Source organism: Odontesthes bonariensis, chromosome 24 (genome assembly GCF_027942865.1).
Source record: "Odontesthes bonariensis isolate fOdoBon6 chromosome 24, fOdoBon6.hap1, whole genome shotgun sequence".
Classification (NCBI taxonomy): domain Eukaryota; kingdom Metazoa; phylum Chordata; class Actinopteri; order Atheriniformes; family Atherinopsidae; genus Odontesthes; species Odontesthes bonariensis.
Window position 1 is genome coordinate 19,909,692 of NC_134529.1, and position 22,509 is coordinate 19,932,200.

Here is a 22,509-nt window from a genome sequence, read left to right on the forward strand (position 1 = left end):
GGATAAATGCCGAAATGGGAGGAAAGGTGGGGGGGAGGCTGCCTTATTTAAAGATACATTCCAGTGTAAAGAGATCTCATTTGGTGATTTCACTTCTTTTGAATATCTGAGTTTTATTTTAAAGGGTGTTCCTAAAATCCTGTTCTTAATCATTTACAGATCTCCAGGATACTGTGCAAGTTTTATTGATGATTTTTCTGAATTATTGTCTGTTATTTCGACTGATTTTAACCATTTTATCTTGACCGGGGATTTTAACATTCACATGGATAATATGACGGATGGTACTGCCAAAGAATTTTCTTCTGTGCTGGACATGTTTGGTTTGTGGCAGCATGTAACAGAACCTACCCACCTTCGAGGTCACATTCTGGACCTGGTCATTTCTAAAGGTGTTGATATTTCTTCTGTTGTTGTTACTGATTTGGCCTTGTCTGACCATTTTTGTATTTTATTTGATTTACATATTACTCAGAATGTTCAAACAACCAGCTTCTCAGTTAAGAAGAGGTATATCAATGAGAAAACAAGTGCTCAGTTTAGGGAGGCCATAGTTATGTTACCAACAATGAGCGCAGAGTCGGTTGAAGGAATGCTGGATCATTTTAACTTGAACATTTTTAATGTAATGGAAGCTGTTGCACCGATAAGAATCAAGAGCACCTTGATCAAACAGAAAACCCCATGGAGAAACACCACTACGGTCAAAAATCTGAAAAGAGAATGCAGGAAAGCTGAACGTAAATGGAGGAAAACAAAGCTTCAGATTCACTATGAGCTATACAAAGAAAGCCTGCGTAGTTATAACAATGTGCTGTGCAAGGCCAGACAGCTGCATTTATCTGAAATGATTAATAAGAATGTCAACAATTCTCGAACTCTGTTTGCTATGGTTGAAAAACTCACAAATCCTCCTAAACAGTCAAACCCAGACCTCCTCTCCACTGAGAAATGCAACGAATTTGCCAACTTTTTTAGCCAAAAAATCAAAACAATTAGACAAAATATTAACGCAACACAGAAAAACAAGAAAACTAATCTTTGTCTAAAACCTAGAAATAACTCTGAAGTTATGTCACAATTTAATATTGTTAATTTAAAAATCCTAGAGGAAACAGTTCGGCAGCTGAAATCAACAACTTGTTCTCTGGACATAATACCATCCGACTTTTTAAAAACTGTTTTTACCTCAGTAGAAAGTGATCTCCTACGAATAGTTAACAGCTCACTGGCATCAGGCATTTTTCCCAAGTCACTAAAGACAGCTGCCATTAAGCCACTCCTAAAGAAGAGAACTCTAGATGCCTCTATGATGAACAACTACAGACCTGTCTCTAATCTTTTTTTTTATATCCAAGATTATTGAGAAAGTTGTATTTAACCAGCTCAACGACTTTCTGAATGAAAGTGGAAGTCTTGATAAGTTTCAATCAGGCTTCAGACGTCATCACAGCACTGAAACAGCTCTGGTCAAAGTGTTAAACGACATTAGGTTGAACACTGATTCTGGTAATGTTTCAGTCTTGGTTCTGTTGGACCTCAGCGCTGCGTTTGATACTGTAGATCACAGAATCCTGTTGCACAGGCTGGAAAACTGGGTTGGACTTTCTGGAGCGGTCCTTAACTGGTTCAGGTCCTACTTAGAAGGCCGGAGTTATTTTGTTACTATTGGCAGCTATGAATCTGAGCGAGTGGCCATGACTTGTGGAGTCCCCCAGGGGTCAATTCTTGGACCTCTTCTGTTTAACTTGTATATGCTCCCTTTGGGTCAGATATTGCAGAATTTTAACATCAATTATCACAGTTATGCAGACGATACACAACTTTATGTGTCTCTGTCACCGGACGACTGCAGCCCAGCTGACGTTCTGTGTCAGTGTCTGGAGGAAGTAAACACCTGGATGAGAGAGAATTTTCTACAATTAAATGAAGACAAAACTGAGATCATTCTGTTTGGTAGCAAAGAGAAGAGGGTCAGCGTTGGTAAATATCTTGAGACTCGGGACCTTATAATCACTGACCAAGTTCGTAACCTCGGAGTGTTGATAGACTCAGATCTGACTTTCAGCAGCCACATCAAAGCTGTCACCAAGGCAGCTTTTTACCACCTCAGAAATATCAACAGAATTAAAGGTTTCCTCTCCCAAAAAGACCAGGAGAAACTCATCCATGCATTCATCTCCAGTAGACTCGATTACTGTAATGCTCTTTTAACTGGACTTCCCAAAAAGAGCATTAAACATCTGCAGCTCATCCAGAACGCTGCTGCTAGAGTTTTAACCCGGACTAAGAGATCTGAACACATCACAGCAGTTTTAAAATCTTTACACTGGCTTCCAGTCAGTCACAGAATAGATTTTAAAAGCCTGCTGATGGTTTACAAATCCCAGAATGGTTTAGGCCCAAAATACATCTGTGATATGTTCAGAGAATATAAACCCAGCAGGGCTCTTAGATCCAAGGACTCAGGTCAGCTGGTCCAGTCCAGAGTCCAAACTAAACATGGAGAAGCAGCATTTAGCTGTTATGCTGCAAACAAGTGGAACAAACTGCCACTGGAGATTAAACTTTCACCAAATGTAGACATTTTTAAATCCAGGTTAAAAACATTTCTTTTCTCATGTGTCTATGCATGAAATATCTTTTAACTTATCTAGACTGTTGCCTGATTTTAAATTAATTTAAATGATTTTATTTGTTTCTCTTTATATTATTTTATGTATTTTTAATGCTTCTTGCACTCCCTGCTGCAATGCTTTTATTTTATGTAAAGCACTTTGAACTGTTTGTACATGAAATGTGCTATACAAATAAATTTGATTTGATTTTGATTTGATTTGATTTGGGGTGAGATTCGGGCGGGGCAGGGGCCGGGCCATGTGCGTGGGGGGGTTTCTTTCTGTTTTTTTTTTTTTGGGGGGGGGGGTCCCTTGCAGTATCCCATCGCCATAAACTAGCTACTTAAAGAACAAAGAAATTGTTTTATTTATACCAAAATCACAAATCTTCACTTTTACACTAAATTCTGCTATATTTTAAAATAAATTGTTTTAGGTATGCAAAGTCTTAACAAACAAAAAAACTGACAAATTAAATTAAGAAAAACAAACATAACCCCAAATGGGCCCCTTGAGCAGTCCCTCTCTGTGTGTGTTTGTTTATGAGTGTTGTTGTAAGTGTTTGTGGCAGATTTTGATGCTTGATGACTGATATTGGGGGCTCCCATTTAAAGCACTGTGGCTCAATGTCAGCCATTTTCAGTCATGATGGATGACAGAGTTCCATTCAGAAACAAAGTGTTCCTGGTCTTGGTTTTATTGAGCCCCACCATGGAAAAAACCCTCTCTGCATCAGCATTTCAGTGTGGCAGAACTAATACCAGTTTGGCAATTGTAGATAGCCTTATTGGGAATCTGTTCATACCAGTCACCTTTGAAAAAAATTAACCACGGAAGCCTAATTACACTCCTACATATTTTTCATTTTTCATTAAGTTGCTCATGTCAAAGGGTGTGTGCTGAATATTTAGGTCTACTACTCCAACGAACACTTTAATCGGCAGGTATTGGTCTTTTACAAAGAGTAGGAAAACTATAGTAACTAATAAAAGATTCAAATAAATGAAGATATGACCTGCTGATGATCCTGACGGTTCTCTTCCACCTCCAGCTCGTCTACAACTTCTGCACGCATTCAGAGCATAATAGGCTATGTCCGCTGTGCTTTCATGGGACGCGTGCTTGCAGCTGAAAGCTATTTCACACCCGGCAACAAGAAATTCTGTTTTCTGATTGGCTGAGAAATTCTATTTTGTGATTTGCCGATGGGTTGCTAAATCAAGACAGCTGTACCAGAGCTATAGTTCTGAGCTGTACGAGCGCACAGTAACCTGCCATTGACTCGTTTATAGTATATAGGCCATTAGAATATCTGTGCGACGAAGTTGATCATTTCTCAGCGTGAGAAATGGCATGTGTGGCGTGTGAGCGTGTGAACTTGTTGAAATGCGTGTGTCTCACGCTCATTGCGTGAGACTTGAGAGCCCTGCATTGTGTTGCATGCTGGGAATCGAGCACCATCTTTCTAAGCAAAGCTCACCCTTTAGCCTACCTCTGTCTACTGCAATTGTTCACTGGCAGGTTTTTCTTTTGGCTAAAAATGCCCAAATCTAATTGAAAAGGGAATATCAGACAAAATCAGAGAAAAACAATGCATTCTTTGAATGTGTCACGTTGATACATAGACGCATACAAACACACATCCATGATCTTATCTCATAGTTTCTTCATCCAGGATGTATTTAAGAGAAGAGTTCTGGCCCGTGTGAGCCTTTTGAAACCAGGCCGCCATTTCAGGCGAGTTGGCATGTGTGGCCTTGTATTTGCTGGCATTAGCCCCTACCGGAACCAGGGTTTGATCCCTTTCCTACTGATCTTTACCTCTTCTATGTCTACCCCCTACCTGAACTAGGGTTTGTATCCCCACCCCGCTATGACTGGTGTGCAGTTGGTGAGAGGCTGGGGTAGCTTGTGGTTGTGGGAAAAAAACATGGTTGTTGTGGTGTGAGGAGCAGTGATGGCTGGCATTAAGGGAGTGACTCTGGGACACCAGTGATCACTGTCTAGCCTCCAGGAGGTGTCGTGGGCCCAACTAGACGAAACACAGATGAAAGGAGGTTCCCACCTGATGACCCCAATGACATGTTGGTCAGCACTGCTCACTGTTCTATATAGGGAGTATAGAGCTTGAAAGTCCCGCCCCCTTTTTTGCTTTTTTTTCCTACTTCCGTCGTCCCCATGGGACCTCATGCCTGGATCTATTGACATGGGCAGGATGATGTCTTCTGTTCCCAGTCATTATATGCCTTTTTACAGTACACGCATGATGTTCTGGGGTTAAATATGGATGAGTTCATGCAAAAACATTGGCGATTTGTCGTAGGAGTGCCTGGTTAAACGTTGTAAAAAAAAGTTAGGGTAAAAAGACTACATTGCGTCGCATATGCTACGTCACTGATCATATTTCCCACCATGGACGAAGCCAGACATATCACCACCAGCATAGCAGAAGCTCTCCACGTGCCCCGACTGGTAGTGGTTCTCTCCTCGGCTCACAAGTTTTCGTTCGCCCTCGAAAAACTGAGTGAAACTGGCCAACGACAGCGCCATGATTGCTCTTCTTCTTCCACTCCTCCGCGCGCCCAAACGTGATGACGTTTATTTTCCGTGCCAAACGCTACATGCTGTAGTTCGAGAAATGCTCAGAAAAATAACTTAACAATGAAGCACTTATGCCCGCTAAACTGTTACGCTACTGGTATGAAAAAATATTAAAAAATGTCCTACACAACATATGTGAAATGCAAGACTCAATTCCATCAAGCGCAAAAAATAGTTTTATTCCGTCATGGCTCCGTCATTGACTTGAATGTCAAATTATTACACTTCCGTGGTCCCGAGGGGAGGAAGTTGAATGACGTCAAGGAGGCGGGACTTTCAAGCTCTATCGGGATCAGGAGGTTCTTTATTAGGTACTGAGCCAGTATCAGGGAATCATTCACTGAGTCCATTTTTGTTTTTTGTAGCACAAGTTTCTTGTGTTTACTTTGAATGTTTTAAATAATAAAAATAACAATCAAGTCTATTTTTTTGTGTTGGACAGCAATAATCTTTTGCTGTTCCCACATGGTTGTTTTTTTTTGTTTGTTTAATTTTGAGTATTTTGCATTGGGTTGTAAAATTAAAAATTCAAATGCAACAGCTTTAGAAGCCATTTTGTGCAGAGATAGTTTTTAATGCTAAAGTCAGCCCAACTTCATTACATTACATTCTTTTAGCAGATGCTGTTAAAGCAACTTACCAGTGAGGAAAATGGGGTTTAGTGCTTTGTAGTGTTTTCTTTTTAAGCTCTTTGTTTTATGATAACCAGCCCTGATTTTAAAAAAAAAAAAAAAAAAAAATACCAGGTTGTTTAGCTCCTGATTGTACTAGCTAGTCACTGAGTGGGGTTACATGGCACTGTAAGGATCAGATAATTGGCTAAATTACAATAAGATTGAGTTATTAAATGCATATAGATACCTTAATCTGACAAGAAATTGGGTCGGATCGAGTTACTCGTGATCGGATTAAGACCCCGAGTTAACTCGGTTGAAAGTCAAAATAAACGCGTGCACCTTTATGCATCGCATTTGTGCAATAAGCAGCTCATCACAAACGAAATATAGAGGAACGTACCTTCATCTTGCTCTTCATTCGCCATTTTCTCAAATGCCTGAGTTTGGTGTTGAAGGGGTCAACCGGAAGTGGCTCTATTAGCAATAGCTGAAATGGATACAGCGCCACCTATCGTATCAGAGTATGAAATGCTTTGTGCCTCTGATCCAATTCATTCACCGCCATATATCCAAGGATAATTACCCTTGCTCAACTCATTCTAATTGTAATTTAGCCAATTATCTGCATTTAGTGCCATGTAACCGCACTGACTAACTGTGCTACTAGCTTGTTGCTATTTCTGTCTTGTGTGGTATCTTGCTGTGGTACTGGGAAGGAAGTGAATAATTTCATAAAAACTCACTAAAGGGCTCCATATTGCTTAGGAAAACTGCAGTCTGCAAGTCGTTACTCCTCTTTTTTTTTTTTTTACCAGACAGCTTCAATAGCCTAACGCGTAAAAGTCTGCCTGAACGTTAAAGCTGCAGTCGGCAGGTTTTCAAAATTTCGAGTCTAAAGTCGGAAAATTCAAACTGACACAACTTTCAGGTCCCTCCCCCAACCTCTAACAAGCTCTGAATCGCCCCCCAAACCCCTCCCCCTCTGTGGACGAGGTTGTGCACGTGAGTTCACACCAGTGTGCGCGCACACAAGCTGGGGCAGACTCACGCTCAGCAGCGTGTGCACAAGCTGTGATTGACAGGTAGGATTCCTCCACCCTAACTTGATTGGTTAAATACAGCCGGGAGCGCTCGATTTTTGCAAGCATGATTACAGGCTTTAGAGGGAGCTACAGAATTCGTTATTTTTCCTAAACAGCCTATTTAATATTCTACTTCCAGAATCCCATGACAGTTCAAGCTAATATGACTAAAAAAAAGTTGCCGACCGCAGCTTTAATACTGGCCTAAATGTGTTTGTTGTTTTTTTTTTTTGTTTTTTTTTTATGTTTTTACCACTTGTTTTTGCTGAGTCGGTCTCATAAATTCTGTCCAGGATACCCATTAAAATAAATCACAATAGCCAACTACAATATGCTGCAAGATTAAATGGCATCACCCTTTTTTTTAGTTTCTAAAAAAAAAAAAAAAACTAGACTAGAACACTTGCTCCATTAGCTGTGAGCTCTAAAAGTTATTTTTATTGTAGCTGGAAAGAAGCAGCCAGATGGTTTTCACACACCCCTAATTGCCTTGTTTTCTCAGGTTTTTCTGTATATAGACTCCTGCTGTGTTGCTTTGTTGGAATTTTTCCTTTTTTTTTCTTTCCCACATCGCCCCGTTTTTACTGATGGGGAATTTTTCCCATCATTCACTCTGACAGGTCCCGATGTGTTACCAGATTGTTTCACTGTCTGTTCCTTAGCTGAGTTAAGTTTTTTTTTGTTTTTGTATCAAAATATGTATTCGGAGCACGCTCTTTTACTCTGAATTACATCAAGTTTTAAACTTGTAAAAGTCTTTATAAGCCACATGACATGAAGTTTATTTTTGAGCAGTCTTGGTGGTTTAAAAAAATTAGGCTTAGTTTGCACTCATTTCATGTACTGGATGATTTTATTGAATGGCTGCCCTGTCCATGAATTTTATTAAACGCTAATTAAGGAGCCAAAAAGATATTTGGCACAAAAATTGGCTAGCTGTGATCTTCAAACATCAATGCCATTTTGAATTCAGTCTTTTTGGAATCTTTTTGAGGTTTTGTGTGAATGCGATTGCAGATATTTGTATTGGTTTTTGGACACGCAGTACTGATTTATTTATTTTCTTTTTTTTTTTAATGTTATTTTTACCTCGTATCTCTTAGTTTCCAGTTGCCACTGTGAACTTCTGCGGGAGGCAGGTTCGCTGATGTCCTCTGTGCTCATTTGGAAAGAAGAGTCTCGTGGAAAATGAAACATTATGTATGGCTTCTAATGAATCCATGGCATTTCTCGTAGTGTTTGTGTATCCATTAGTTGCTAATTGGTTAATTAGACCGTAGATGTGCATCTGATTAGCTGTCATTAGACTTTCCAGGGGATCAGGGGATTAAACAGCCTCTGGTGCTGTGAGGTTATTTGTAGACATTTATTGTCATATGAAAAAAAAGTTTTCCATAGTGCCCATTATATGTATATGTGCATGAGTCCAGACGAACTTATTTCCATTTCCGTCTCGCCACATGTGTCGCTGTCGGCTGGAGGAGGGCTGAGCCGCCAGGGCAAACTGTTAACTCAACCCAGCCAAGTGGAATAGCACTCAGACAAATGAGCTGTAATGACTAGGAGATGCAGGGGTCCAGCTCGGCTCCCAGTGCTTCTGTCTTGCTCGTACACACTCAAACTGTTAGATATTTAAGTGCATGCATTGTGAGTAGGAGTCCTTTTACAGTAGCTTCACTCTTTCTCAGCCCTTCGTTCTTTCTATCCGCGTCATCGTTTGTGATCGAGCTTTCGTGTATGTAAAAGCAAAAAGTTCAACTACAGTGATGCACAACAGCAAAGGGGGCTTAAGAGATAAGACTTTGTTTATCTTGCAAGTTCACTCCAGCATATCCACACTTTTATCTCTGATCCGAACTGTGGCATGTGTCACCTCAGGATTTAAGCTGCACCCTGAAATACTCTGGAAAGGGTGATAACAAATCTTATTGACCACTTTACATCGTTACATTTTACAATGCTGGCCACGTGCTCGTTTTAGATGGCCAGAGTTTATTAGATCAGCCTGCGCAATAGTGTGTGGCTTGCATTCACAGTTGGGAGACAGTAAAAATAGGCCACTCTGTGAGGTCCGGAGCCCGTAGGCGTGACATCCATCCACTCATTCACACCTCTGCCCGCCAGCAGCTCCTAGGAGATTAGTTGCAGTGTGCTACACTTGCACAGAAAGAAGAACAAGACTTACACCTTGTAAGGAGAGCATAAAAGATGATCAGATGACGCTTCTCTGAAGTCTGCCACCTTTTGCTTTTGGCTCAGGCTCCGATTAACTTTCTTCCTCACTGATCCTGGCGACATATCCTCAGCTGCTCCTCCTCGACTGACAGTCGCGCTTTTTCCTGCAATAATTTAATTTATTAGTTATTTGTCATCATAACACTGGCCATTTGGGGAGTAGACTGTAACAGGTAAGCTGTCAGTGGTTTAGAAAGACAATTATAAGCTCTTTTTTCCCCACTTACAAGTTTGATTATTGTCCCGCTCTGTGTAATTATTCAGCCTGGTTTGTCTTTTAGAGCCAATGCAGCGTGAGATTGCTCCGTTTCACCTCTCACACTAGAAAAGCAGGATGCAGGAGAATGTGCCAGAAATGTCTTAATCGCTCTTTGTGAAGAGTGCCCTTCAGCGGATCCCCTTCCGATTTTATTTCTGGAGCCTGAAATGGTATTTGAGGCAGGGAGAAAGACACAGAACAAGCTCGCAGAAGCGAGAGAGTTCAATGCAGCTATTCACTGGAGAATTGGAGTATGAGTTTTTGATATTCCTTCGGCTTATCAGTGAAATCTCAAGCAAACACGTCTGTCTCGGCTCATAAATGTAACATGGAAGCAGTAGATCCGGATTAGATAACCTCTGCTCTGAATATATACAGGGGCTGCAGTCAAAATTAAGGTTCTGTCTGCTTGACCTCTCGACAAGTGAGTATTGTTGGAAAGAGCTACAGGGAAGCAGGGAAATGGTGGAGCGGATGTGGGGGTGGGGGGTGGATATTCTGTTTTTGAGCTGCAGTTCGTGCTCGGACCAGTCGTGTGGAGCATTTATAAAAGCACGGATCAGCCTCAGCACATCTGGAACTTTGACCCGCTGTACCTGCCGCGAGGCTTTAAGGCTTCTACAGCCTCATCCAATATTCAGCAAACGGGGTGAACCTGCTTTGAGCTGCATCAGTACATGTGCTGATGGTGCAGATGTGGTTGCTTGGATTTTGGGCACATGTGTGCCTGCATAAAATCATCAAATTGCAATGCATGTGATTTAAATTCTGAGGTTAAAAGGGTTTGTTCCTCCAAAAAACAAGGTTTTAATGTCTTATTTTACTTTATAAAGCTACTAAGTACACTTCCTTCAATTTAATTCTCTAATTGAAGGGTGAAAATGCAAAAACTGTTAAAACCTAAACAAATTAAATAAAAACCATCTTCATATCAAGATATCAATCTAAATAAGTGAGAAATCTGAGTGAACTGATCCTTTAAACATAGTCTGAGGACACCTAAAGCTTTGAAAAGGACTTCGGCCTCTGGAGTCCAGACTCTTTGCTCAACAGTTGTCCAACAGAGAGGCAACAAAATGCACACCTGCACACACGCACACACACTCTTAAAACCGTCCGTCCATGTTGCACCGTCCTAAATTCGGACACAATTTGGGAGTCCTTGGCCCACTGATCCTCACCATTGCAAATTGCATCTCTGGGAGAGAAATCATGGGGTTCGAGAAGGGAAAAAGAAAATAAGGCAAAAGACAGAATGGAGAGATGCAGCAGAGATAATAGGAAATAGTTATGGACCAGCAGTGAGATATAAATGTGTCTGAGCCCAGAGAGACTGACTGCTGGTGTCATTCTGGCTCTGATACCCAGTGAATAAAAGTGTATTCTTTCAGTTTTCCCTCTATATACAGCATCCGAATGTTGTACGTGTCGTGTATTCTGCATGTTGAGCTGATGTAACATGCAGACACGACTTCTTTTTCTCTTGTCAAACAACAATACATCGTTCGTCATTGTCACCTCGGCAGGCTTGTGATTTATGTGCTTGATGCTTTGCTGCAAACCAGATATTATTGAGAATAATGTTAAAGTTAAAAACTAATGGGAAAAGGAACTCCACTCGTCACTAACTTTCAGAAACTAGGCCTTTGAGTTACATCCCTCTCTGGCTGTTCAGTTTAAATCTTCAGCACACAGCAACTATAGAGAAGCAGAGAAGTTGGTGAAGGACTTTAAATCAATTCCAGATATGAGTTATATTCAGTGCTCCAACTAATGTACAGTCGATGTGCGATGTACATTTATAAATGAATCTTTAACGCCGGCTACTCAAACCTCACTCAGCATACCGAATGACCAGGGTCACTGACCGCACACTTTTGGCAACAGCTCCCCTCACTGGTGACTGCAAGTGCTAGAGCTACAGCTACAGTTTGGAATTATTTATGAAGGACAGCAAAGTCCACAGAAACTTGCGTTCCAAGGCCTCGGTTACTGAAACTGAGCTCTAAAGAGTGCCTGCATAAAAAGCCTCTCTGTGTCCTGAAATGAATCAAACAATTTGAATCGGGAACAGACAAAATCTATCAAGGCTGAACTTCAGACCATCGAACGCAGCGTGGAACTTGTTGCCTATTGATGTGGTGATTTACTTGAAAGAAAACATCAAAGTAGAGTTTTTACTGCATACTCGTCTGTGGTGTGGGTCTTTACTGCTTGAAGAAAAGGGGATCTATATACCTTGTGAGGAAACTATTGCCTTTTTGTATTTTTACAATTTTTCGATTTTTGTTGCTTCGCTGCTGCAGGCCTCAAGCTGCTATCAAACAGACTCCAAGGTCCATTTAGTAGCTTTCGGTGATATCGCTTCATCTGAAGGAGTTAGAGAACTTGTGAGAATGTTGAGCCCATTTTTGTGCCTCTCTTCAATGTTGACTTAAAACTTTAGCTTTAAATTCTTGCCCTTTTTTTAATATGATTGAAACAGCAGCTACATGAACTTTTTGAGGAAATTCTTTGCTTTTAATGCAGTTGAAGGTACGGAAATCGGATGTTGGCTGAACAGCTCAATGTTGTCATTGTATGAATTCAACTGGAATCATTTGGATTAAAATGGATTATATCTGGATTATAATTCGTTCTGAAGAATTTAATGAATTTGGGTCATAGTTATGTGAATTAATTTGGTTTTTGGGGGATTATAACATATTGGATAGAACTGGATTCACATTATTGTTGATGCAGTATAATTATAATTGGATTTGAATGAATTGAATTGCATTATAATCAATTTAATCCAATTGGATTATGTTGAAATGAACTGGATTATAATGATCTGGAATTAATTGAACTGTATTTAAGTGGAACTGTTTTGAATTTGTTTGCTTTCTCCGTGGTAAGCGATTTAGTTGTGAATTTGCACGATATTGAATTCAACTGAGCTACTCCCACAATTTGATACGGCGTCGTCTCCGTGACTCCACCCAGATGATCCCCCTCCATTTCCCGCTCTGCTGCAGCGTGGCGCTGATAAAAGCAAGGTCAGCTAGGAGCACAAAAGGTAAAACGTGTGTTCGGTGAAAGAGCAGGAAGCAGCGAAGGAAGATGAAACGGAGAGTATATTTGAAGAGGAGCAAAGTCCTGGGGCTTTAGAGAAAAAGCCCTGAAGAGAGAAGGCAGGAGAGGCAGGTTTGGGAGCAGGAGGGGAGGTGTTCGCTTCAGGGCAAAAAAAAAGAAGAGGAATAAGGAAGGCAGGGTCACAGCATGAGCCAGAGAGCAAAGTGAGAAAAAGACCCACTGTGGCAGCAGGGAGGAAGAAACGACAGGATCTTTCCGTCCTGCCTTTCTCTTTCCATCAACCTCACTTCCTGTGGAGTGATTCTACATCCATGTGAGTGTTTTTGTGTCCACCATGAAATCCAGGCTTGTTTCAGCATGGGGTGAAGCATGGGCGGCGTGCGCCTGTCGCACACAGGTTCATTTAGTCGGAGTCAGACGTGTGGAGATGATTCATCGAGACTGCCAGGGGGGTCGTTCTATTTTTTTAAAGCATGTATGTGTGTGTCCTCACCCCATGCTTTGATGGTGGGCATCATCTTCAATTTGAGTCTGCTCTTAACACAAGACTGTCCACATCCATCCTTATTTGCAGGTTTCTTTTTTTTTTTTTTTTTTTGTTAAATCTATCTTCGACAAAATACAACAGAAACTATTTCATGCGTTTGTGTCCGACAGAGCAGCGGCAGCCATCCTTACACACGACCCTTGCTCGTGGCTTCATCCATTTATATCACCACAATTAACAAAATGTGATGATAGTAATAACTGGGCTTATAAATTTGAGCATGCGCTCAATTATATGCAGCTGTGTTCGTGAATAGCAAATTGCATATATTAATTTTAAACTGAACAAATATTATAATAGGAAATGCGGGCTCTGTGAAATTGGCTGTTTTGTTTTATGTTAATTCGGTCTTATTTTTCATTTCCTCTTCACAATGACACGCTTGATTTGCTCTGAGACAGACCTGACAACAGGCGTCACGAGTGCATGGCTCAGTACGGCAGACCCAGATCCTCAGGCCAAGGACTCTGCAGTCCAGCTGCTTTTTAGGAGAGTAATGCACACATCCCAAACAAAAAACCCAGAAGGTTCAGGAGGAATAAAGACATTTATTTGTGTTAAATCTCTAAGCTGCGGCGTCGCTGGGAGCTTCATCTAATGCAGCCTCGACTTCCCTCCCAGTCAGCGTCACCACTCTTCACACCTCCATTCAGGTGACCCATAGGTGACAATGACTCTAACAGCCCAAAGGTTGGTCTGGTGTGCCAGACCTATGAATGACCCTGCCAGGGCTGAAACGCCTTAAACCACCAGCCACTTCAAACTGATATAAGGTGAAATGTTTTCGAGAGCCAAAAAAGTCCAGCTGCCTTCTCTTTAAAAACATCCCCATAACCTGGATGCCGTGTGCACACAGGGTTTAAAGTAAGCCCGAGGTCCACACATCCTCACCGTATGTTCTTTCTTTCTAAACATCAGTTTATGTGTGAGAGGAAGCTTCCACATTGTTAAAACACACAGCCCCAGATGGTTTCCATTTTGTGCCACACTTCTGTCTCACTGATGACTTTACTGACCATGTAAGCAGACTCAGTCTATTTTTCACTAACCGGAAAAGACGAGTTTCTGAATTTCACTTTCGTAGCTGAAGCCGATGATCAACCAAACGGAAGCAAAGGTTTTCTCACTTATCGCTGGATTTCCCTCGTGTTTTTTGAGGCAGAGCCTTTTTTTTTTTTTATCTCTGCATCAGGCCCAGCTGACACTGCAAACTTGCCGTTTTAGTAGCATTTCTGTGGTAAATGTCTGAGGGGCAGAAAAGTTTTTATATCAGCCTCCGCAGTACAAGTAAAGTTTTAACAGTAACCAGATTAACAAACCAAGCCGACCGTTTCTCCCTAAATATAGGCTGGCTGGAAGCATGCCTACGATGTAACAAAAGGTCAGTAACAACGAGGAGGAGAAGTTTTCTCCCCAAACTGCCATGGGTATAAACTCTGTCAGGAAAAGAAGGGGAAAAAAAGAGCTGTCAAGATATGGTTATCCTTCATCCCCAAATGCTTCTCTCCATCCTTCGATCCTCCATCCTTTCATCCCTGTACCTAACTCCCATCAAACCTCATGCTGACTGACAGCCGTCCCTGCGAGGCCTCGTTGTCTGAGGAAAAACATACATGCGCACACACTTCTACACATGCCCACGCAAGCATTTGATCCGATGCTGTGACTCCCCGTCAGCGGTGCCCCTCTTGTGTTTTGTTGCGTTCTGACAGGCCGGTGTTGGCTTGTGTTAGCTTGTGAATGTGCTCGGGGCTTCAGGGGTCAGAGCCGCCCGGCAGCCTCGGCGCCCAGATGTGGACTCGCGCTGACGTGTCCAGTCAAGCGGAGAGAACAGTCATGCACGTGTGCGCTAGGTGATCATAAAGACCCGCATGTGCATGGACCCAAACAGCTCAGCAGCGTTGTGGAAGCAGGTGGAAATGCTTACGGTCGGACTAACGACTCACTGCGGGCGTCGGGCAAATGGCAAACACAACAACCATTTTGTCTAAAATATTCACCCTTTCTGCGGTTTAGGAACGGTGAAAAACAACCGTTTGGCATCGGGAAACGTATTTGAACACCATTACATGATGAAAACGAATGATGAATGTGTTCAACGTGAGCGTTTACAGACATTAAAGGAGCAGTACGGTGGAACCTTGAAAAAGAAAGTCCCCGAACTGGCTCAGACAAAGACGCAGAAACTTTGCCAAGTTAATTGAGGCAGTCAATATCCGCAAACTGAAACAACTAATTGGATGAGAGAAAGTGAGATGAAAGGAGATGAAAGAATTGGTTTCACAAAGGCAAAGAAAATGGTCGTACTTTTTCGAATCCAATAAAGTGGAAAAATAGCATGTGATAAAGAGAAATGGGGTTCAGACTTGTACAGCAATAGCAGAAAACTAATCACTGGGAAGAACAATAAGGGAGCATAGTCAGTATAATTAATGTGTGTGTGTGTGTAGGTGTGGTTGGAAGCTCATGAGAGGGAAGACAAAGAGTCTATTTACTCCCCTTTATTTTTGTCAGAGCGCAGGCATTGAATCTTCTGCTGTCCCATAAAACTATTCTCTTATTTATTAACTAACGTATCAAATATCTGTCGGAGGTCTTTAGGGCCGTTTGAGGCTTCGACTCTGGGTTGCGACGCAACTGAGCGGGGGGAAAAACCAAAAAACGGGCACCCTTAACTGAAAATCTTTAGCAGCAGCACTCCAAGAACACGGGCCTTTTACGAGCTGCCAGACTAGGCGGCGACCTCCACAGATCCCACGCCTTCTGCGTTTTGTCACGATTGTGTCGCGGACCTTCATCTGTGCAGTGGCACAGCCACAAGTTTTTCCCTCCACCATCGCTTTCTTTCCCCATCCCACGCAGAAGAACACATTCCTTAAATCCCACAGAGGAAAAGAGCCAGCCGGCTTTAAGCTGTCCACTAAGTCTAAGCTGTGTGTCCGTGATATGTCTGAGGCAGTGCTCACTGCTCTGTCTGCTCGCTAAGCTTCAGCAAAGCCCGTTGTAGTTTCTGCATCTTTCTCTTCTTTTACCCTTGTTCCTCTTTCTAGAGAAAAGCTCTCTGTTTTTACCAGCTTTGAGGAGGGGGGAAAAAAAAGAAAAGGGTAGTTTAAACTCGAAGAAGCAATACTGTATGCCAAAGATGGCCGCCCGTGGCTGCATCTGGTCAGTATATGTGTGGAAAAAGTATCAATCCAAACAGGTGAACCAGTGGTACACCTCGCTTTGGAGTTTATGAAGATTAGCTCCCCTTTCCTCTCTTTCCGTTCTTTTTCCCCTTTGCTTTTTCCACTCTCCTTCTCCTTCCTCTCACCATATCTATTTCTCCTTATCCTCCCGCTCCCTGGCTGGCCTCCCTCTGCCTGCCCACCCGCCCGCTGATGCTTACAAACACACAGCTCATTTTTGTCTCGTCGCCTTGCCCGCTACTGGAGCCGGCTTCTGCTGCAGACTGAGAAGACCTGAGGACACACAAGTGGCAGCCTGCCAAACCTGTGTGTGTGTGTGTGTGTGTGTGTGTGTGTGTGTGTGTGTGTGTGTGCGCGTGTGTGTGTGTGTGTGTGTGTGTGTTTTGGATCACTGGTGTCTTTATCCACCGGCTGGGTGTGTGGATTTGTCTCTGAGAGCAGAGATCTGATGAACTCGACATGTTTGAAGTATCTTCTTAATCACACACGTTCATCATCATGTACAAATGTGCATTGATTGATCTGCTCATCGATTTTGGGATTCTCCTACGCCATGCTTAGTGGTGTATGTTTCAGTAGGAGTGTGTGGACGAGTGAAGTTGTAAGTTCGTGCTTATGTGGGAAGAGAACGGGGCGGCAACCAAACAAATGGCAGCCCCATCAGTCTTGTTAATTGAGTTACACTTTCCCATTTAACACAGTTTGACTAAGGGAAAAGTTTTCTTTTAGCATTTTCTGAATAGCTTACCAAGTCGGGCAAATAACAAGCGGCAAAAATGTTATCCTCGGCTGGAAGCATACTAGTTGATTCAAGTGTAGCCTGTTCTGGTGAAAACGGGCGACATTATTCAATGCATAGACATACCTTAAAGCACAGCATTATGCCCGCAAGCTACTGCTGCACAGAGCTGTTCCAAAGAGCCCTCGATTCACTCTTGGCTCTTCTTTCTTGGTCGACAGCTTTCTTAATGACCTGCTTTCTCCTCTGTCTTTCCTTCCCTTTGTCCTCCAGGTGTAGCCGAGGTGATAGTTCTGGTGGGAGGGCGTCAGTCTATCGGGATGAACCAGCGCTCCTTGACAGCGGTCACCTGTTTTAACCCTCAGAGCAGTAAGTGGTACCCGTTGGCCAGCCTGCCCTTCTACGACCGCGAGTTCTTCAGCATCATCTCAGCGGGAGACAACATCTACCTGTCAGGTAAGCCGAAATGTCCACCTCGGCAGAGAAGTTGAAAGCTTTCATTTTAAATGGCACAGAGCAGGGGGACGACTGATGGACTCACTTAATCGCACTGCAGTTTTGAAAAGTTCCCACTATAGCAATGAACCCCTTGCCAGGGTATAAAATACTTGAGTATAGCATCTGAATGTTTCATCTGGGCAAACACAGTTGCCATAGCAATGGAAATAAAAATGTAAATTTACAGGACTACTTCTTATTAGACCTTGAAATGGGATTATTTTTGTCGTCATACCTGGAGAGTTTTTGGTTCTTTGTATATTGTATGTGCTTGTATTTTGCCAGATCTGTGAGGATTTTAAGTGGCTGAAGTGGTGCTTTTTTTCAAATTTCTTTGTCGTCGTCCCCCCTCCCCCACGTTGCCTCCGTGACTCAGAAAAGGGAACCTGCCCAGGCCATCGTTCACTTCTTGTGACCTTTCTGAAACATTTAGCTGAAAAAGGGGGGCAAACTTCAAACCTACTCGGCTTGCTTTGAAAGCATGTTTTACGCCACCCAACACAGTTTACAACTTTAATGTCTTTCTGTTCAGAAAAGTTTTATCTTTTGTGTGTAGAATATTTTTTTCTGGGCTGTACAGCTGCTGCAGTGTTCTGCAGTTTATTTAGCTCCATAGTAGCCCACTGTGCGCTCTGCGACTCCCTCTACGTGACACCTTTAAGTTGCTCCTTCAGAGGTAAACTGAATTTCTCCCTCCGCGGTCGATTTGTGCAAGAATCTTGCACGGTGCTCAGACCTTCACATTTCACCATGGAAATGCAACAGGATTTGTCCTGGATTTGTACCTTTCCTCTCCTGCTCCTTTCATATAAATGTAAATTTGTGTTTGGGCATTGGAACAGGTCTGCATGTGTCCTCCGGGAGTCACGCAGCCAGCGGGGAAATCAGGGCTTTACAAGCTAGCCAATCAACAGCCCCCGGTCTGTAACCTTCCTCGCAAGCAGCACAGGGTCACTGAGTCACGGCTGGTGTTACATGTCAAACAAAACTACTAACAGGGGTGATTTGAAGACGGCTAGAATGAACATCGTTTCCTTGGCTGGTTGGTTGACTGGTCAAAACAGTAGCAAACAACTTTTAGTCGGTTTAAGTTGTCCAAGTCTTTTACTGTTCTAATGAAGAAAAAAAAAAAACTTTTTACCCAAGAAGTTTGGATTTGAATACTGTTTAAGACCGTATGAAGGAAGATAGTTTTGCTTACAGCACGTGCATTTATGTGAAAAAGATATACCTCTTTCAGTTCTAAGGTTTGACGAATGGGGAAATGATGAAAAAGTGCTGCCACGAGACTTTTGGACAGATGAGACCAAAGTGGGGACGAAAACGGTGGTGGAGGACTGATGATTTGGGCTTGTTTTGCAGCAACAGTCACTTTGTAGTCATTCAACTGACCATGAAACTTCTCTGTATACCAAAGTGTTCTCGAGTTAATCGTGAGGCCATCCGTCTGCCAGCGAAAGCAATGAACTTCAGCAATGCTGTAAAGACGAAAATTCACTGACGAACATAAACTGTAACAGCAACTGTTGTGTCTGTCTTGCTCGTAACGCTCATAATCCCCTCGGTGCCGGGAGAGCTGTGTTCCTTTAAGATGAAATGCATGATCTATATATTTCTATATTTATTTTCACTCCTTTTCTAACGGTTAGTATTTTACACTGCAGCAGTGGGACTGAAGAAGTACTATTTGAACCATTTGAATTCACTGTAAGCACAGTAACAACCAGTGTTCTGCCTGTGCAGCCGTCTCCTCGTTTTTCGAAGCTCTGCCACAGACTCCAGCGGTTCAGCGGTCGTGCAGTCATTCTCCTCTGTTTTCTCATTTTTCTGTGCTGTAATTTCACCCAAATTAACTGCTGGTCAACATTTATTACCTCCCACTGTGCCGATGCCTTTACTCACAGAACCGGAGTCGCGTCCGGTAGCTTCTCCTCAGAAACCTTTGGGCTACTCGGCACCTCTGCCAGCTACAGTCTTAGCAGCCTAATTGAGGAGCTGTGCAAACACGCCAGCGCACAGGTAGAAACGCACACGACTCTGTAGGCCAGATGAAGGGATGATTTGATATGCTTGGCAGGCCCGCGAGGCAGGTGTAACATTAGTATCACTGATGAGGCTGTTATTTACTCTAGTTTATCACACACACTGCCACTTGTGAAGCAGTTATTGACTGAACTCAGTGTTTTTTCAGGTAGAAGTTTTGAATGAATACCCTTGATCTATATACCTGATAATAATCAGTGTTCATTCTTTTTGACACCTGAACTTGTCAGACAAGTAGATGTAGATCTACTGGAGACATGAGGTGCTGGGCAGATATTTACAATCTACTTTTATTTAATTTTTTTTAACCTTCCAGGTGGCACTGAGTCTGGTGTGATGGTGGCTGATGTGTGGTGCTACATGTCCCTGCTGGACAACTGGAATCTGGTGTCTCGGATGACCGTGCCACGCTGCAGACACAACAGCCTGGTATATGACGGCAAACTGTACACCATTGGAGGACTGGGCGTATCTGGAAACCTGGACCACGTGGAAAGGTAAAAGTCACGCAAACCTAACAACTCCTCGTCTCCAAACCGCTGGCTATTGGTTGTGCCAGCCCCGGTTTGACTGCCGTCTGAGCGCGTGCGTGGACGGTCCTGCAGAAGTAGGTGGATCCAGAGGAACGCGGTTATGTGCAAATATATATTCACACCTTACCGCGGAGCGTGGCAGATGGTGTGGCATGCAGTAGTGTGGCGCAGCATATTGCAAAAGTGGTCGGACAGGTTTGTTAGCATTTTCTGGGAGAGCAAGAGGTGCAGAGGAATGAAGCTGAGCATATTAAATGGCCACAGCTGGGAGAGTTGTGGAGCAAACAGACCGCCTCTTACTTGTTTGAGAGCGAGATAAATTTGCTTTCAGAGATCAGAGTGGTACAGTGTGTCTGATTCCATCCACTTCAGTATCAACACATCACTGACACTTAATTTCAAGGCTGCACACTACGGCCCTTTCAGCTGGGTCTTCATTTTTTATTTATTTTTTTGCTCTCAGTTTATTGAAAGTCCTTCAGCGCGACGCCAGACTCTGGCAGTGTTCTCATGGAGTCTAATGAATTCCTAGTGGCGTAAAACATGAACACGGATTATCCAGATTTAATAGTTTGATTCATATGACTTAACACTGCTCTCTTTCTTATTTTTTTCCCTCTAACCTGGACTGATATGCATGTTTCAGCAGAGGGAGAGGGCTACCTCCCCCTGCATGGCAGAGCAAGATTAACCAAAGCAATCAAAAGAACATTACTGAGTATATTAGAACAGGCCGCTGCTGCTCATTACCGAGCAGCTCAATTGATCTCCAAAGCTGTTCGCAATGCACAACAGCCCTCCAAATGAAACAGCCTAATTTGATATTTCCCTATAATGCTGCTATATGGTGTCGTTATGACTGGCAGTAGATGGAATATTTGCCCCGTAATGGAAACGCACTTGATTCATCTGTCTCCAAGCTGCTTAATTTGAGGGGTTGTTGATGCATCCAGGGTATTCCTGGCTCCAAAGAGATCAGCATGTCTTCGCAGTGTTATGTGTTTGTACGCGTTCCTCTGACTGTGCCCTCGTGTGTGCTTTTGTGCAATCATGAGGCTTCTCCGAGGCCCTCAGCAACTGGACTCAATTACCAGCACCGTAAAACTTTAACCTACTTTGCCTCTCTCAAAGAACTACCGGAGACCTCCTCTGTGTGGTGTTGCTGCCTCAGTGAAGGTAATGCAGATAAGATCACCCGCACACATGCAAACAACTCCGGCTCAAACTTGGAAGAGTTTGGAGGAGAACGCTCAGGCTAATGGCCAACCGTTGGTAACACAGGGTCAGAGTTGTTTTCACCGGGCCTCATCATGTAAAAGCTTAACGGGTCTCTGAAGATGTTTGAGCAAATTGTCGGAGCAGTCAATAGGCTTGTTTCTAAGCAACAGGCTTTTATTTTTGTTTTTTTTCCCCCCAGAAACACCATGTGGTGCGAGAAGGTCCAAAGATTCAAACATTCAGAGAGAGAATACTTCTGGGTGTTTGTGCTTTTAAGACGTTATGAACAGGGCCTGTATGTGTGATATTCCTATTATTAATATATCTGCTGATGAACTGAAATTGCACATTTTTAGCGCTTTAATTTTTTTATGATAACTGCTAGAAATGTATTATTCATGGTTCAGATCTCCATTTAAAATGTATTATAATTGTAGTCTCCTGTTTTTTTTTGTTTTTTTTTTACTGACTTGATGTGTTGACCTGCTGTGAATTCCTTTACTACCAACTTTGTTGATGAAATATTGATTAACCAGCTGGCAGACGCTGGCAGTGCGAGCTTCATGTACATTTATGAGGATCAAATCATCTAACTGCATTCGATAGGAGTCACAAAAGTTGTAAATATTTGGTTTCCTGGAGAGAAAATTGTTTTTTTTTTATCTGGAAGGCATTCCATCCTCTGAATTTGTAATGTTACATTTTCAGTAAGGGCATATTCTGTGCTCCTAGTCAGCTCAGGCATCCAGTGCTATTTCAGAAATGACTGACAATACTCCAAGCGTACGTTCAATCCATAGCACAGATTTGGATTTGTCCCTCTGAGCAATGTTTCTGTCATTTAAAATAAGCCTCATTTTAAATATATCCCAGCTACGAGAGCTGTTTATCAACCAGATTCCACATCTGAGTGAGATACGTCTTAACTAGAAGGTCGAGCGATGAAGGAATTAGGGCTCAAATTGAGCAAAGTGTAGCACGAATCATCGACAGCGTCTACAGGAGTGGACGGTTTCCTGTGTGTGTGGCCCTAAAACTGCGCCGATCAAAAGACATGCTATTACCAGTAATGACCTGGAGCACCATAAATCAGTGTAGCGTTGCAAACAGGCAGACCTGTTGATGATCAGCAGCCTGCAGCTCACCGACACTTGTCTTGTTGCTGCAACGCAAGCACACTTATAAGCATGAGCCTAATTACCTGTTCGATTTCAAATATTCTAAAAGCTGCGCTTTGGCTCAAATCCAAAAAAAGA

General features: G+C 42.6%; 1 protein-coding gene across 1 annotated transcript in view; it reads left to right on the plus strand.

The window, feature by feature from the left end:
• Nucleotides 1-22,509, plus strand: part of klhl29 (kelch like family member 29) — a 232,935-nt gene that overhangs the window by 175,285 nt on the left and 35,141 nt on the right. Inside the window, exons 11-12 of the mRNA XM_075459139.1 lie at nucleotides 17,235-17,417; nucleotides 19,819-19,999. Coding sequence (XP_075315254.1) covers nucleotides 17,235-17,417; nucleotides 19,819-19,999 — 364 coding nt within the window. The remainder of the gene's footprint in view (nucleotides 1-17,234; nucleotides 17,418-19,818; nucleotides 20,000-22,509) is intronic.